Source organism: Calidris pugnax, unplaced genomic scaffold (assembly GCF_001431845.1).
Source record: "Calidris pugnax isolate Ruff unplaced genomic scaffold, ASM143184v1 scaffold32, whole genome shotgun sequence".
Taxonomy (NCBI): Eukaryota; Metazoa; Chordata; class Aves; order Charadriiformes; family Scolopacidae; genus Calidris; species Calidris pugnax.
Genome location: NW_015090783.1, coordinates 7,287,083 through 7,303,673, shown reverse-complemented (window position 1 = coordinate 7,303,673; position 16,591 = coordinate 7,287,083). Strand labels below are relative to the sequence as shown.

The 16,591-nt window shown below is 43.0% G+C and overlaps 1 protein-coding gene across 1 annotated transcript; it reads right to left on the bottom strand.

Moving 5' to 3' along the window:
- Positions 1-4,056: 4,056 nt before the first annotated feature.
- LOC106899749 (solute carrier family 2, facilitated glucose transporter member 11-like) lies at positions 4,057-15,965 on the bottom strand. The gene is made up of 11 exons (XM_014961650.1): positions 15,834-15,965; positions 14,695-14,855; positions 14,050-14,174; positions 12,916-13,045; positions 11,502-11,650; positions 7,892-8,079; positions 6,579-6,689; positions 5,859-5,960; positions 5,435-5,510; positions 4,981-5,108; positions 4,057-4,260 (listed from the first exon to the last, which is right to left on the bottom strand). The coding sequence occupies exons 1-11, from the start codon at positions 15,927-15,929 to the stop codon at positions 4,057-4,059; spliced, it is 1,470 nt and encodes a 489-aa protein (XP_014817136.1). The 5' UTR covers positions 15,930-15,965.
- Positions 15,966-16,591: the final 626 nt, after the last annotated feature.

Genomic DNA, 16,591 nt, shown 5'->3' with positions numbered 1-16,591 from the left:
AACGCCTCTTATGTGCTATGAGATTTTCAATTGCTTGAAGTGATTTGAGTAATTTCCCAGATGCAGGACATGAAGTACCTGAATATTGGCATATTGGGTCCTTGGTAATTCCCAGTTCTTCATAGAAGGTCACACATAGAGTGTTTCTAGAAGATGTCTGAAGCCTCACTCTTCCCTCTCTACAACAATGTGTGCCAGAGCACGATGCTCATTCTGTTCTGGTTTGAGAATTGATTTTAAGAACTATTTTTCTCCTTAAAAGATTTTATTTTGAATCAGCCAAAGACTTGACTATTTACAAAAAGTGTAACTTAATTCTTGCTTCCTTCAGGTGTATATTTATTAAATATAACATTTTGTACTATATTGAATGCAGCAGAGTTCACTCTATACTACAAAGATTTAACTGTCTGTGGTTAGGGCCAAAAGGGGAGGCTGGAAGGTGAGGTTACAGTTCTGAAGGCAACAGAAGCTTTGCTCAGGAGCATGGTGCAAACACTGGCATTCCTCCTACAGTTTGTTTTTCATGTTACAGTGACTCACAACAGCCCCACACTGTCCCCTGGGCTGTGTGCTCTGCAGCACAGGGACAGCTTGCTGAGTCACACCTTGACCTTTCTCCTGCTGGATGTCCCAGAAATGCTCTCAACAAATCCTCTGCCTGAATGTCTTGTTACACAGCAGTATACAGTGAAATAAGTCAAGCTGTATTCTTCTTTCCGCCTATTCAACTTTTCTTCTCCCTGAAGTCTTAATCCCCTCCACATCATCTATGATGGTAAATTTCATTCCTTCCTCTCTCAGCACAGACTCCTCCTGTTCTCACTTCCTCTTCTAAAACACCCCAGAATCTACCTTTCTCTTTAATAACTACTGCAAGAATCCCTGTCTTTATTTAGGTTTTCTCTTGTTTCTTAAAACTCCCCCTCTCAGTCTCCAGTCACTTCAACACTGGCCACAGCTCTCCCCTCAGCCAAAGATTTTGCTGTCACAGAGAAGACTGCAGCCAGATTGTCCAGCTGTCCCCTGTCCTGCCTTACCACCACCACCCACTTTATCTCCTAGAATCAGACCAGAACTGTGTCCAGCAGGGTACCCCAGAGCTGTAAGTTGCAATTATCAGTTGTAGGCATAAGTGTAAGAATAGAGCAAGTGTGCAGTGGTGCTTTCCCTGTGCATCTCCCAGGCCCCAGTGATGCGCAGCCCTGGGACATTGTTGGTCAGGATGGTGTCTTTATGTTTGCTCCTTCCACGCATTTACTGGGATCCTCTTTGAACTCTTGTAATCTTTTGCTGTTCCCAACTCCTGTGCCAGAACGGTCTAACATGATGCTTGACCAATCCAGTGTTACTTCTTGCTTTCTGTCAGAACACACTAAAAGCTATGTTTGAAGTAATTACCCCTCTCTTTTGCTGTTTCCCTCATTTTATTTTAGTTTCCTTTTAACTTCTTCTATTTTCTGTATCAAGTTTGAATGCCATATCTCTCTTTCCAGAACTTTTTGTGCTGTACTGTTCTTTGCAACTCTGTTTTTATTTTTCTTTTCCCTCTCAAAGGGGTTCCGCCAGACTAACAGCAAACCATTTTGCTGGAGTCGGACAGCAGGGTTCAGGCACCTTATAGTAGAGCCATGGGCAGGGAACAGATCAGCCTGAATGAACTAGAAGGGAAAGGAGGATTTGTTCTTTGAGCCGAGGATGGAAAGTTTGGCTGCTGGAAGGAAGAACACACATGGCAGCCCTGGATCTTTCTGGATTGGTTTTTAAACACTCTGTCTGTTGCCAGATTTTAACACCTGGTTGATCAAACGGTCCCCTGTTCCTCTTCCTCCTGTTGTCTGTGTTTCTCCCAGAATACTCATACTGCTGTCTCATTTCTATCTGGACTCACACTTCTATTCAGTGTTGTGATATGGAAAATGCAAGACTTGAATGCCTAGTGTAGTTGTTATTTATTTTCCCTAAGGAAGAGGACAGGACGATTCTTTCCACCACTGGAAGAAATGTGCTTGTTGCAGACCCAGTACTTAGCTCACCCAATACCCTTGGCTTGGAGGGATTTTGTTTTCAAAGATGACATGTGTTGCACTTGTGTGATCCTGGAAATCAAAGAGATACACTGCAGATTCACAAGTACTTCTTTAACCTTTATTCCCAATCCATGCTAGTTTATGGTAGTGTTAATGATTCACCACTCTTTCCCTCTTGCAAACAGTATTTACTAGCAAAGGGAAGAAGTCAGGCGTGCTGGACAAGATCACACTGTAGAAAGACATGTATGAGGAAATGAGTTTTTAGTGTAAAGACACTAAAAACTTCCTCGCTGGGAACCAGTAAGATTGAGAAAGACTGGACCAAATAAAGACTTTTTAAATAATCAAGGTCTTACCTAATCCTTTCTTTTCAAAATACTTTAACTTCTTTCTTTTTTATCCCCTGCATTTTTGACAAGAAGATGGAATGTATGATGGTTCTTACTGTGGTATTGTGCAATTCATGGCTTCCAGCCTTAAAACTGTGAACTTTGTCTAGCTTTTTTTGTAATATGATGATTGTCACAGGAAGGATGGCTGTGTTGGGGAAGCCCACTGCTCTTGTTTTTAGCTCTTGGCACTGCTACAGATATTGTTAGAGGATGGTGTGAAGATAAAATAGCAGGAGCGCTAAGGCTGTGAAGAAAACTTCCACTCAATATTCAGGTCCTTTTGCAATTTTTATTGTGCAGCATCTGCAACAGTCAGTAGTGAAGATCTCATTTCCAGAACAAGACAGATACAATATTCCTTGACCCCAATGACACACTCCCAGAAGATGGGCTCTCCTCTGTCCCTGACTCTTCAATCAATGAAAACCAAACCAGGCATGATCACAGGATGTATTTTCCTAGTCAATGCTTTTGTATTTCCTTATCAGTAAACTGCAAAGGATGAAGAACAGCAAGAGTGTGTCATGTTGCATAGCAACAAATACAAAAAGTGAAACCCTTTTTACCATGTTTGTGATGAAAACGTGGAGTGTTCAGAGACCTGGAGAGAGAAGCAAACATTCAGAACATACAGATTGGGTTCTCCAGGAGAATCACCACTCTTTTTTATCCCATCAGTACCAGTTACTCTTGGGAACTCAGTCCCATTGAAATTCAGTGTTCCTTCTCTCTGACATGAAAAACTCCAGGCTGAAGACATGCTACATAGTCATTGCTAATGAAGAAGGAGAACATGTCCACTGTGAATTAGACCATTCATGATTTCCTGCATGCTCTGCTTTCTTCACTCATGCTTTCTTTCAGTGCTGACATACCCCTGTTTGTCCCTATAGAAGAATCTCCAAAATCTAGGCAATGTCCCCAGTTACCAAGCAAAGAGGTTTGGCTTCAGGTGACAGGTTATGCTTGCATGCTTCTCTAGTAGGACCTTATACCACGCTGCAGGTCACAGAAGCATGGTCATATGCTCCTCAAGAAAATCCTGGTTACCCCCATACCATGTCCTTGCTCTCAAGTCTAATTGTAAGAGTGGGAAACATTGCATACTGATTCTGTCTACTGATAGGCAACGTACCCTTCTACCAGGTTAATCAGCTAAACACTTCTTTTCAGCTGGACTGAAGCTCCTTCTCTGGGAAGCTCAGAAGCACTGACTTGTTAATAGGAGCAGATAATTTCAGTGTGAAAGCTCTGTCTTCTTTTTCTCTGAGTTTCACAAGTATGCTGTACATCTGAACCTTCCACACTCACTTCCTCCAATAACTGTGGAGTCCTGGTTTTGGTAAGAAAAATAGCAGATCCTATGTTTTCAGTTTACACAGCTGCTAACTTGCAGGGACTGACAAAGACCTTATTTCTTCATACACTGTGTTTAATTTTTTTCTGCAGAGGATTTAATTCAGGTCATATTTCAGCAGTTGGAGAGAACCACCCTGTTCATCTGGCACTCTGCACCGTAGGTGATTATTTTTAAAATACAGATTTGTGGTATAAGGGAATCTCTCTTGCTTAGTGAGGCTTCTGGGCACTACAGCAATAAAAGAGCAAAATATGGAGTGGAGAGTTTGTTATTAAAGTCTAGTAACAACCATCACTGGGCAGTTACTCTGCTGTAGGGCTGCCTGTCTCTTTCCACGGTAGTTCAGGCGGTTGAACTCCTCCATGACCTCCAGCATGGTCTTTCCTTTGGTCTCTGGCATCACCAGGAAGACAAAGATAGCCATGGACAGACAGTATGTCAGGAAAATGATGAAACAGAAACTACCAAGACCTTCCTATAGGAAAAGAAAGAGATGAAATACGTTCATAGGAATTGATCTGGATTTCTTTCTCTTATGATACATGGTTTCTGGTTTTGTAAACTTGGTCAGGGACTCAGCTGATGTAAAGCCTGCTTACTGCCACCTGGGGAATGGCACCGAGTGGTAAGATGAACTAATTTTCCTTTCCTGTTTTAAGGGGGAAAGTTGTATGCTCAGCAGAAGTTGAATGTCTTTGCTTGACAATTCAGAGAGGTGCTGAGCTTCAGTGACTCTTCCTTTCTGCTCCATCACTCTCAGTCAATGCTCACTGGGGAAGGTACGTAGCGTGTTAGCACTGTCCCTCCTTGCACAGACCAAAACTGCAAAGGCTTCAATTTCCTGCTACTTGCTAGTGCTGGGTCAGATTAATTTAACATTAACCCCAAACCCACATACAGGACAAGGAGGGAAAAGAAGGGAGCCCCTCATGACATTCAAATGATGTCTGACAGTGGTGGTGCCTCTGTCACCACTTCTGTGTTTCCCAGCATCACACTCTAATTTTGTAGAGTTAGCAGCATTTTCTGGTTTCACTACACTTTCACTGGATATCTGGGTAAGAAGAGGTCATCAGAGCTGCGATTAGCTTGGGCTCTGATCTTTGCTTGAAGTGTTGCAAAAGGAAAGTATGCTCTGCATTCAAGAAAGGTCTAACCTCCTCTGTACTGACACAAAGCACCCTGCTTTGCTTACCACAATGAAAGGAAACACAAGTCCAAGGATGAAGAGTTGGATCCAGTTTGTAAAACCATTAAAAACGTAAGCAGCTGGTCTGTATGACTGAATAAATATTTCTGTGGGCAAGGGGCATAATACTCCAGCTGAAAAAAAGGGAAAAAAGGAAGCTTAGAGATTATGCAAGATGCTTCTGCAACTCACACTTCATAGTGCCATATAAGTTAATGGTTTTAACTGACCTGGAAGTGTTTGAGGTGCTGCTTGGCTCTTCAGGAGGAAGGTATGTAGGAATGCAATACGAAATGAAGTTTCACCTCCTACCACAGTATGGAGGGGAACATCTATCCCTGCACTGAATCAGGAGTAAGGATTCATGCTAACTGTGGAACAGCTATGCCTGGGACCTCTCCTAAAGGCTGCAGTGAGGAAGGAATGAGTGTATGAAACCATTCCAGTAGAAAATACCAACCTGGCCCAATGCCAAAGCTCATGATGAAAATAAAGATGAGTGCAACAGAGCAGTATGGTACCCAGGAAAAGGAATCCTATGATAGGAAATGAACAGCAAATAACATCAGAAATTAAAATTTTACTTATGCAGCTCCATTAGAAACATTCCTCACTGCTAAGTATGCCGAAGTTAAACATACATCTGTTTCCTCTACTTCCAGAAACTTAAAAAGTCTTGGCAGTGATCATGGTTGTATAAAGCTATTAGCTTTACTCTACGTGTACGTGGCTGGGAACAGAACTCTGTTAGTATGATGGGTAGCCCCCAAAATACTACTACTCCGACTATAAAGTGATTTGGGGAGAAGGACATAGTAATGACACCTGATATACAATAAAACTTGAAGACAGGATACAGCTCTAATGCATAAGTGGGATCTTACCTGTAGTGAAAGTGTGACTGTGAGGAGCACTAAAGCCAAGGCCAGAACAGTGTAGCTTTTCCACAGCAGCGTCTTCCTCCCTGCACGCTCAATTAGGAAACCCTGCAAGCAGGAGGACATGCTGTCAGCTCCAAAGGACAGACCTTAAAGGCAGGCACTGGTTTGCTGCTCTGGTAGCTGCCTTCACCTTCCAAGCAGAGTATCCCTGAAGAGTCAGGCCCTGGGATGTCATACCTCCTCTGGGAGGGTGAGTGATGGCATCTGGGGGGACTGAGCAGGACCAGGAGCTGCAGGGAGCGGGGAAAGCTGGGGAGGCACAGGGCTGCAGGGAACATTGCCTGGGCAGTGAAGGCCTGAGGTGGCACTCTGCAGAAATGCTGGCACTGTTAATTACCATGAATCCTACAGCCATGAATCCTACTGACAAATGGACACAGGGACTGTCTGTCATCTGCCCTTCCTACAGAGGGGAAGTGGGACTCCCAAGGCTGGCTCAGGCTGTATGGTCGTTTTGAGGGAGAGACTCTCCCACCCTCCCATAAACTGAACACAAATGCTTGTCCTTGCAAGGTGTGTGGAGATGAGGTTTTGTGATCAGTGTGAAGTACTACTGTTGATTTGCAGGAGTTTGATTCCTGAAGCTTCATTTGCAGTAGTTTCTAAAGATGGAAATGAAACATGCATTACAGCAGAATTAAATTCAGCTGAAGAGCCACTTACACACAGAACTGTGGAGAGGATCTCTGTGATCCCAATTCCCAGGGAGACATAGTGGGTTTGAGTAGGGGGGATTCCAGCCGCTATAAAGACATTGTATGCATAAGAGTAAACCTGGAAAGAATAGAAATATGTGAAGGTTGCACCCCAGTGGTCATGTTTACACTCGGTTCTGTCTTTTTTGACAGAAAATAACAAGTTAGACTTTAGCAAAAGAGAAAATCTTTACAATCCTCAATGTTTTCATGAGGCTTATTTGTGCAGAACAGCTGTTATTAGCAGCTCTGTCTTGAACTCGGTAACAAATACAGCCTTTTTCTTTTTTTTTTTCACTTGCTTTTAACACTAGCCTTTGTCCTATGTTACAGATTATAATTCTATCTGACATCTGTTGATCTATCTGTCTGACATCTTTCACATGTTTTAATGTCTCATGTACTTTGGATGAGGAGAATATAGAAATGTGGACAGCACATACTAAGAAAATGGTTTAAATTCTCTTTCTACATCATCATTAAGCCTTTACATTGATTATGATAGTCAATATTTTTCTAGATGTAAGCATTCCTAAGGCATAAGAAATTCCACTGCTGATATGCTCAGTTTCTACTGGTCCTTCTTGATACAATTACTGCTGCACTAGTGGGGGTAGAAATGGGTCTTATGAATCTCGAAGTCTTTCTGAATTTGCAAAATTAATCTGGATTTTGAAACTTCTATGCTTTTACTATAAGGTCGTTTTATACAATAACCCCTCCAAAACTCAATACTTTCTACTGAAACATAGATAGAGATATTTCCAGAGAAAAGGTATGTTAGAGAGTATGTACCAGTAACTGTCCCATATATTGCTGGGATGTTGTAATTGTCTATAATCTGAGAAAGTGCAAAGTTAAAGAATTTAGAAAGAAACCCAAAGAAGTAGGAGTATGGAACTGCACTGTTGATATATGTAACAAACCCGGCTCAGTTTGTACTGAAATAGCTGGACAATTTTGGTCAGTGCATTCTGGGGTTCAGAGACCTAGAGGAGGTTATGCTGTTCTTTAGTTGTTCTGTGTTTGAGATTTTATTTTATCCCCTTCCATTCTCTTATCATAATAAGGTAATTCATATAGACACCTTCAGATGACACTTGGGAAGACACAGCTCTTGACTTATCCCAGGTCCCAGGGAAAAAATTATAATAAACAGTAACAAGAGATCCCCTCCTTACAGCTACTGTTGCAGTAAGTGTTTTACTACTCACTGCAAAGCTTGCTTTTTACCAAGAAACTGTAAGCAATCTAGAAATCAGAGAAAAGTAGCACACGTACCACATTGACTCCAATTAACTGCATGCATGAGGAGACAAGGAAGAGAGTGATGAGCTGCCAACGGACAGCTTTGTCACGACAAAGATCACAAACACTCTTGGCCTTCTCGCCATGAATGGCCTTTTGCTCTGCCACCATGTCATCTATTTCGGCCATGTGGTCACCGTCTCCCCAGAGCTGCTTCACAGCTGGAAGGAGAAGGGAGAGAAAGATGACTCCTGGTCCAAGCTGACCAGCACAGATGTGAATTCAGAGGATTACTTCCTGCCTTGCAGAGTGTCTTATTTGTGCTTCAGGCACTTTGCTTGTGTGAACTTCCTAGAGTTCTGAGTTCAGATTAGAAACAGACCCAGTTCATTATTATCTATTTTTACCCATAAATCTTAATCACGGCCTCACCTTTGGCCAACAGCCGCCTACAGTGTTTCAATGTAAATCATGCCTAAATTCTTAGCAATTCTTCCCCGAATACCCTCCTGCTAAAGGTGCAATTCTAGTGCACACACTGAAACACAGACAAGGAAAAATGACTCCTACATTGAAAAATAAGTCTACATCCAAAGAGTTCTCTCTTTTGATAGCTAAAACCCTACAATGGCTGTTTATCTGTTTGTGTCAGTAGTTGTTAGGGTTACTGAAGAATTGGAATGCTTATGGATATGGCATGACAGTAAAGAGCATCTCTTTCTTACACAGAGCCAGAAGGCGCCGTATCCACACCCTGGTTCAGCTCAGGGCAGAATCTGTATGGATAGAAATACAAGCTCTGTGTGATCACGTCCCTTGGAGGATCCTGGAAGAGCGTAAGGGAAATACTAGTGCCAAGAGAGCACTAATATCAAAATGGAAGAGACTGTCTTCCAACCTCTTTATCAGGGAAATTCCTTTTTATCAGGAAATGCAGTAGTAGGATGAGGGATAATGGTTTTAAATTGGAAGAGGGGAGGTTTAGATTAGATACTAGAAAGAAATTCTTTACTGTGAGGGTGGTGAGACCCTGGCCCAGGTTGCCCAGAGAAGCTGTGGATGCCCCATCCCTGGAGGGATTCAAGGCTGGATGGGGCTTTGAGCAAGCTGGTCTGGTGGGAGGTGTCCCAGCCCATGGCAGAGGGTTTGGAACTCGATGATCTTTAAGGTCCCTTCCAACTTTAACCATTCTATGATTCTATGATTAAAGCTGAAGGTTGTTTCAGAGCTAAAAGACCTAAAGTCTTTTTCCCCACTCTCTTCCAGACTTCTGTGGGCCTTTATTGTATTTTCTGCTTTTTGCTAAAATGAATGCTTTGCAACTCACTTCCTCACCTTTGATGCACCCCTCCTTGTCCTTTTTGTCAATGAGCAGGTAGCGGGGAGAGTCCGGGAAGAAGGGGAGGGTGAGAAGCTGAATGAGGGCAGGAAGTGTGTTGGCTGCCATGAGAATGGGCCAGAGAGCATCTACGCCGAGAACTTCCCTGGAACAAAACCAGCCGAGTGCCAGGAGCTGAGCAACCATGTGCCATGTGAGCACACGCAGACTCAGGGCGGTCCCTCAGCCCTGCTGCCTGTGTCTCAATAGCTCTCACCCAGGAGTTTCCAGCATTTCTCAGCCCAGAAAACTGATCATCTCAATGGGAGGCAGAAGGGGAGAGCAGAGTGCTGTTGCTGCCAGCACATAAATTAAACCGTATTGCCACCCGTTGCTCAGTGGTGAGTGCAGCAAGGCTAACTGCATCCTCCTGCAACACAGAGGGCCCACAGGGAAGAACCTGCTGTGGCTGATCCCTCTGCTTCTGATCTAAAGAGTCTCAAGTTACAATTAAGACAAGATTCACAGGTTATCAGCCTGGTACTGCCTGTCCCAAATAGCAGCTGCTGGGTTTCCTGCAGCTCTGAGAATACCATGGCCAGAATGACGTGTGCCTGGGAACGGGATGGACCATCTTTAGCACAGGATGGGCAGAAGGAGCCTGTGCTTGGGGGAATGAATCCACCATTGGTTTCTGGTTTTCTGTGAGTGTTTGATTAGTGGGTGTGCCGGCTTGTGTGTATTTTCAAGAAAGTTTGGATGGCTCTGATATTCCCTGCTCCTTCCAAAAAAATAAAAAGTAAAGGTCAGTTCTTACAAAAGATGGATTTCTTTCAAACCCATTGAAATCTGTTAAAGGTTTTTGTTATCTATATTTTGATCTGTCTTTGCTAGGAAGAAACATCATTCTTCAGGATTAAATATTTTGTATTATTTCTGTTTCCCATTCACTCAAATCAGGAATTTGGGCTGAGTTAATTCAGTCTGGGTGCATAGCATACCCCGAAAACACATCTAAAAATAGTTGCTGATTTGTCTAGCCATAGGCTTGCATTGACATATGCATATATTTTAATAACAGAATAAATTAAATAGGTCTTAGACCCACATACCTGAGACCCAGAACAAATCCTACAAACTTTCCCATGGCAATGGCAGTAGAAGCTGTTATGGCAATCAGCCCGCGGAGTTTTCGTGGGGCACATTCCCCAGCATACATGAGATGGATATTCAGACCTAAACCTGCAGTGACAAAAGACTGTCAGAGTAATTCAGACTCCTGTTGGTCTGGGGGTTTTGGAGAGGACTATTACAGGCAAAGCATATAGGGATAGACCCTGAGATACTTCTTTAACCAGGCTGAGTATCTGTCTGCCTGACATGAAGCATGTTCCAGTACCGTGGCCTTTTGTCTTTGCTAAATATTTCACTAAGCAAGTATGTTCCCTGGGGAAATCTGTTCTTTATCAGGCTGGCCTTCTCTTACAATGTTTCCTACAGCCACATCATATACAGGGTTCCTGTTGCTCCCCTTGATCTCAGAGGAAAAATGACTCCTACATTGAAAAATAAGTCTACATCCAAAGAGTTCTCTCTTTTGATAGCTAAAACCCTACAATGGCTGTTTATCTGTTTGTGTCAGTAGTTGTTAGGGTTACTGAAGAATTGGAATGCTTATGGATATGGCATGACAGTAAAGAGCATCTCTTTCTTACACAGAGCCAGAAGGCGCCGTATCCACACCCTGGTTCAGCTCAGGGCAGAATCTGTATGGATAGAAATACAAGCTCTGTGTGATCACGTCCCTTGGAGGATCCTGGAAGAGCGTAAGGGAAATACTAGTGCCAAGAGAGCACTAATATCAAAATGGAAGAGACTGTCTTCCAACCTCTTTATCAGGGAAATTCCTTTTTATCAGGAAATGCAGTAGTAGGATGAGGGATAATGGTTTTAAATTGGAAGAGGGGAGGTTTAGATTAGATACTAGAAAGAAATTCTTTACTGTGAGGGTGGTGAGACCCTGGCCCAGGTTGCCCAGAGAAGCTGTGGATGCCCCATCCCTGGAGGGATTCAAGGCTGGATGGGGCTTTGAGCAAGCTGGTCTGGTGGGAGGTGTCCCAGCCCATGGCAGAGGGTTTGGAACTCGATGATCTTTAAGGTCCCTTCCAACTTTAACCATTCTATGATTCTATGATTAAAGCTGAAGGTTGTTTCAGAGCTAAAAGACCTAAAGTCTTTTTCCCCACTCTCTTCCAGACTTCTGTGGGCCTTTATTGTATTTTCTGCTTTTTGCTAAAATGAATGCTTTGCAACTCACTTCCTCACCTTTGATGCACCCCTCCTTGTCCTTTTTGTCAATGAGCAGGTAGCGGGGAGAGTCCGGGAAGAAGGGGAGGGTGAGAAGCTGAATGAGGGCAGGAAGTGTGTTGGCTGCCATGAGAATGGGCCAGAGAGCATCTACGCCGAGAACTTCCCTGGAACAAAACCAGCCGAGTGCCAGGAGCTGAGCAACCATGTGCCATGTGAGCACACGCAGACTCAGGGCGGTCCCTCAGCCCTGCTGCCTGTGTCTCAATAGCTCTCACCCAGGAGTTTCCAGCATTTCTCAGCCCAGAAAACTGATCATCTCAATGGGAGGCAGAAGGGGAGAGCAGAGTGCTGTTGCTGCCAGCACATAAATTAAACCGTATTGCCACCCGTTGCTCAGTGGTGAGTGCAGCAAGGCTAACTGCATCCTCCTGCAACACAGAGGGCCCACAGGGAAGAACCTGCTGTGGCTGATCCCTCTGCTTCTGATCTAAAGAGTCTCAAGTTACAATTAAGACAAGATTCACAGGTTATCAGCCTGGTACTGCCTGTCCCAAATAGCAGCTGCTGGGTTTCCTGCAGCTCTGAGAATACCATGGCCAGAATGATGTGTGCCTGGGAACAGGATGGACCATCTTTAGCACAGGATGGGCAGAAGGAGCCTGTGCTTGGGGGAATGAATCCACCGTTGGTTTCTGGTTTTCTCTGTGTGTGTGATTAGTGGGTGTGCCGGCTTGTGTGTATTTTCAAGAAAGTTTGGATGGCTCTGATATTCCCTGCTCCTTCCAAAAAAATACAAAGTAAAGGTCAATTCTTACAAAAGTTCTTACAAACCCATTGAAAGCTGTTAAAGGTTTTTATCTGATATTCCCTGCTCCTTCCAAAAAAATAAAAAGTAAAGGTCAGTTCTTACAAAAGATGGATTTCTTTCAAACCCATTGAAATCTGTTAAAGGTTTTTGTTATCTATATTTTGATCTGTCTTTGCTAGGAAGAAACATCATTCTTCAGGATTAAATATTTTGTATTATTTCTGTTTCCCGTTCACTCAAATCAGGAATTTGAGCTGAGTTAATTCAGTCTGGGTGCATAGCGTACCCTGAAAACACATCTAAAAATAGTTGCTGATTTGCCTAGCCATAGGCTTGCATTGACATATGCATATATTTTAATAACAGAATAAATTAAATAGGTCTTAGACCCACATACCTGAGACCCAGAACAAATCCTACAAACTTTCCCATGGCAATGGCAGTAGAAGCTGTTATGGCAATCAGCCCGCGGAGTTTTCGTGGGGCACATTCCCCAGCATACATGAGATGGATATTCAGACCTAAACCTGGAGTGACAAAAGACTGTCAGAGTAATTCAGACTCCCGTAGGTCTGGTGTTTTGGAGAGGATTATTACAGGCAAAACATATAGGGTACATACCTGAGACCCAGAACAAATCCTACAAACTTTCCCATGGCAATGGCAGTAGAAGCTGTTATGGCAATCAGCCCGCGGAGTTTTCGTGGGGCACATTCCCCAGCATACATGAGATGGATATTCAGACCTAAACCTGCAGTGACAAAAGACTGTCAGAGTAATTCAGACTCCTGTTGGTCTGGGGGTTTTGGAGAGGACTATTACAGGCAAAGCATATAGGGATAGACCCTGAGATACTTCTTTAACCAGGCTGAGTATCTGTCTGCCTGACATGAAGCATGTTCCAGTACCGTGGCCTTTTGTCTTTGCTAAATATTTCACTAAGCAAGTATGTTCCCTGGGGAAATCTGTTCTTTATCAGGCTGGCCTTCTCTTACAATGTTTCCTACAGCCACATCATATACAGGGTTCCTGTTGCTCCCTTTGATCTCAGATTATATATTTCAGTGTCTACTCAGGACACTATGTGCCTTATTTTGTGCTTGAAGCTAACAAGTTAACAAATGCTATATATTCCATTTGCTCAGTGAATTAATTAATAGTTAGTTTTTTAGTATGTATCCTCTCTCTAAATTTTTTTTTTTTTTGTTGGTTAGTATTATCTTTATCCAGCTGCTCAGGGATCAAAAATGGCAGAATGTATTCTGAAAGTTTTTTAGTATGTATCCTCTCTCTAAATTATTTTTTTGTTGGTTAGTATTATCCAGCTGCTCAGGGATCAAAACCACTGGCAGAATGTATCCTGATGCATCTGGAAATTAGAATTGCCCAGCTTGAAATCCACTCCCTTGGCTGCAATATGGAAGACAGTGTCAGCCACAATGAGCAGCAACAGAGGTCAGCTTTCTATTGAGTGAGCATGCTCCCCTGAACTATTGCATGTTTTGGCTTTTTCACAGATTGGCAGTACTTTTTATATGGATTGGATGTAAAGATATAAGAATGCAAAATGGAGATGTCACACATGATTAAGTATGTTTGTGCTTTCTTATTTGGTTAAAAATGCGCTCAGCAATCAGACTCTCCACAGAGTTTAGTAAAAATCCGTGATCCATATACTCAATCTGATAAATCCTTGTAACACTCAGTCACTGCTCTCCCAACTATTTAATACTATATGAGGGAATGCTAATTTACCTCCACACACTCCAGAAAATATTCTTCCAGCAATGATCATCTCAAAGGATCCACACAGCCGGCTGAGTCCCATCAGAGCTGCGCTCAGCAGAGCAGGGATATTGGCAAACAGCATGGCCTTCTTCCTGGAATTCATTGAAATTAATGTAAGCATAAATATTGTACGTGCATCATTCACATGGACAATCCTTCAGCCTGACAGAAGTGGCATGAATTGTACTGTGATTAAAGACTCTGTGCCACCTTCGGAGATCAGCTGCACTGAGGGAAGTGGGACTGGGAAAACTTTGTCACAGACTGATAAAGTACTTGAAGCTTTTTGATGCCTCTAGTGAAGCCAACATCTCCACTAAAGAACAAGCTTTGTGAGCGATTGATTGAAATTCACTTTAAAATTCATGCATTTTTCATGTGACTTCTCCGAGCTGGATTTACTTTGGAATTTATAAGGAAGAGGGTATGATTTTCTTTGTGATCATTGGCAGATTTTACCATTCTGTTTCCTCACTGAACTGATCCTTCGCCTGCAGCAGCTCTGGGCTGCTCACAGTGCTACTTTACAAGTGCTGCTTCTCCCAAGACACAGTCGCTTATTTTTGCAGTTGTGGGTGTAAACAGAAAGAGTAATGTAATCATTATTCCTACCTTCCAAATCTAACAGACAAATATCCAGCAGACAAGGACCCCAGAAGCCCACCAATGCTGTAGATGGACACAATAAAGGACCACATCAAAGTAATCAACTCTTCAGTGGGAGGAGAACCATATCTCTTCAGCCAGGTCTCACGGATGAAATTTTTGATGTACTTCAAAAGAAAAACAGAAACCAATGGACTCAGTCAACATGTTTTTTAATAATTGCACCTCTTTTTTACTTCTCTTACCCACTTACTGGTCTTTTTGATACATTTCTATCAACACCTTGGTTGAAATCCTAGCCCCAGAAAAATCTGAGGGAATTCCTCGAATTAATGTTCTAGCGATACAGTGCAATGAATAAAAATATCAATATCAAATATCAACAGTGAATGCCACTAATAGAGTGGCAATGTGGTCTTCTGTTTATGTGCCAAACCCCGATTGTTTTGTTACCTGATCTTGCCCTCCATTCCTGCTTGTCTGACTGTCTCTCTTGTCCACCTGCTGAATCCTGGCTGATGCCTTCAGCAAAAGCCAGTTTAACATCAACTGACTTCAGTGAGATCAGGATTTATCCCTTGATGCGGCCCATTATGGAGTCTCTCTGACCTACTGTTCATAACCTCCATGGCACCCTCATTCTTGATGAGGGTTCCCAATGTGGTGATAGTATTAGCTCAATGTCTTTGCCACCATTCAGAATGACAAACACCTCCCCTTATTTTCTTTTTTGAGCTGCAGGTATTGGTGCTGACCTCAGTTCTAGAGCTACACTCCTTCCCTGTCCTTTTTCACCTTACAGATAGTCAGACCTAATGTGTGTGGCCAAGGACATGATTCAGAGGGTTCCCTGAGCACTGGAAAGAGAAGAATGTCCATTGAGCAATCTAACTCAGCTAGGGGAAAATGGCTGACTTCATAGTTATCACTCATCCTCCCCTCTCACAATTCTGTCACACTAGACAGAAGTTAAAACCCAATGAAACACAAGAGCAATAGCAGCTCTTCTGAGAAACAAGAAACCACAATAAGTCTAGTTTTGAGAGCAAAAGTAAAAAAGTTGGTGATTGCAAATAGAGGCAGGAATGCATGAGAACACTGAAATTCTTGCTGGGAGCTCAATTTTTTGAGCTGTTCACTCTTACCTCAGCAGGAGAATTGATAATGGAGACCTGCAACCCATACTGGAAAGCTCCACCAATGCCCAGAACAAAAGCCAGGAGGAAGAGATTGTAGCTCATTTTCTGGCAGGAAATAAAAGCAGCAAACAAAGCTAGTACAGCTCTTCAGACATGTCCTGTTTTACCTTCAGGAACTCGTACAGTTGAGCAATGCCACACACCTGCCTCCTCTGGGATAAAGGAGCCAGCACAAAGAGAATCACAACTACTAAAGCAGAGGACAGTGAGAGATTTGAGGAGAGACAAAGGTCATAGCTGTCTCCCAGAACCCAGTTACACACTTCAGTGCTTCTCTCTTCAGCTTTGGGTGTCTTAATCTGCACTATCATAGGGTAAATGGTTGTGGGAGCATGGTGCAATGTGCAAGCATCATGTGCACAATTTCCATCTACTTGTCATTCCTTCTCCTCCTTTCCCTCTTGTTACCTCACCTAAATGAATATTTTGCTCAGTGACTTGGCCGAGACTAGACAAGCATTTGGGGATTGAAGGGCATTCCTGGTTTCATAGTTTATTCACCCTTTGTTAGAACTATATCTGACAAAAGACTTAAGAATTCCCCCGGGGTACAGTGCTGTGATACGTGTGTACCTCATGCCTCCGACTCCCACTGCTCCCCGTTACTACTGGTAGTTGAGTTGAGGAGAGCAGATTTGAGCAAAAAGTGAGATCAGGGTCCATGGTGGCCAAAATATGAATACTGCGTACAAATTGCATTTTTA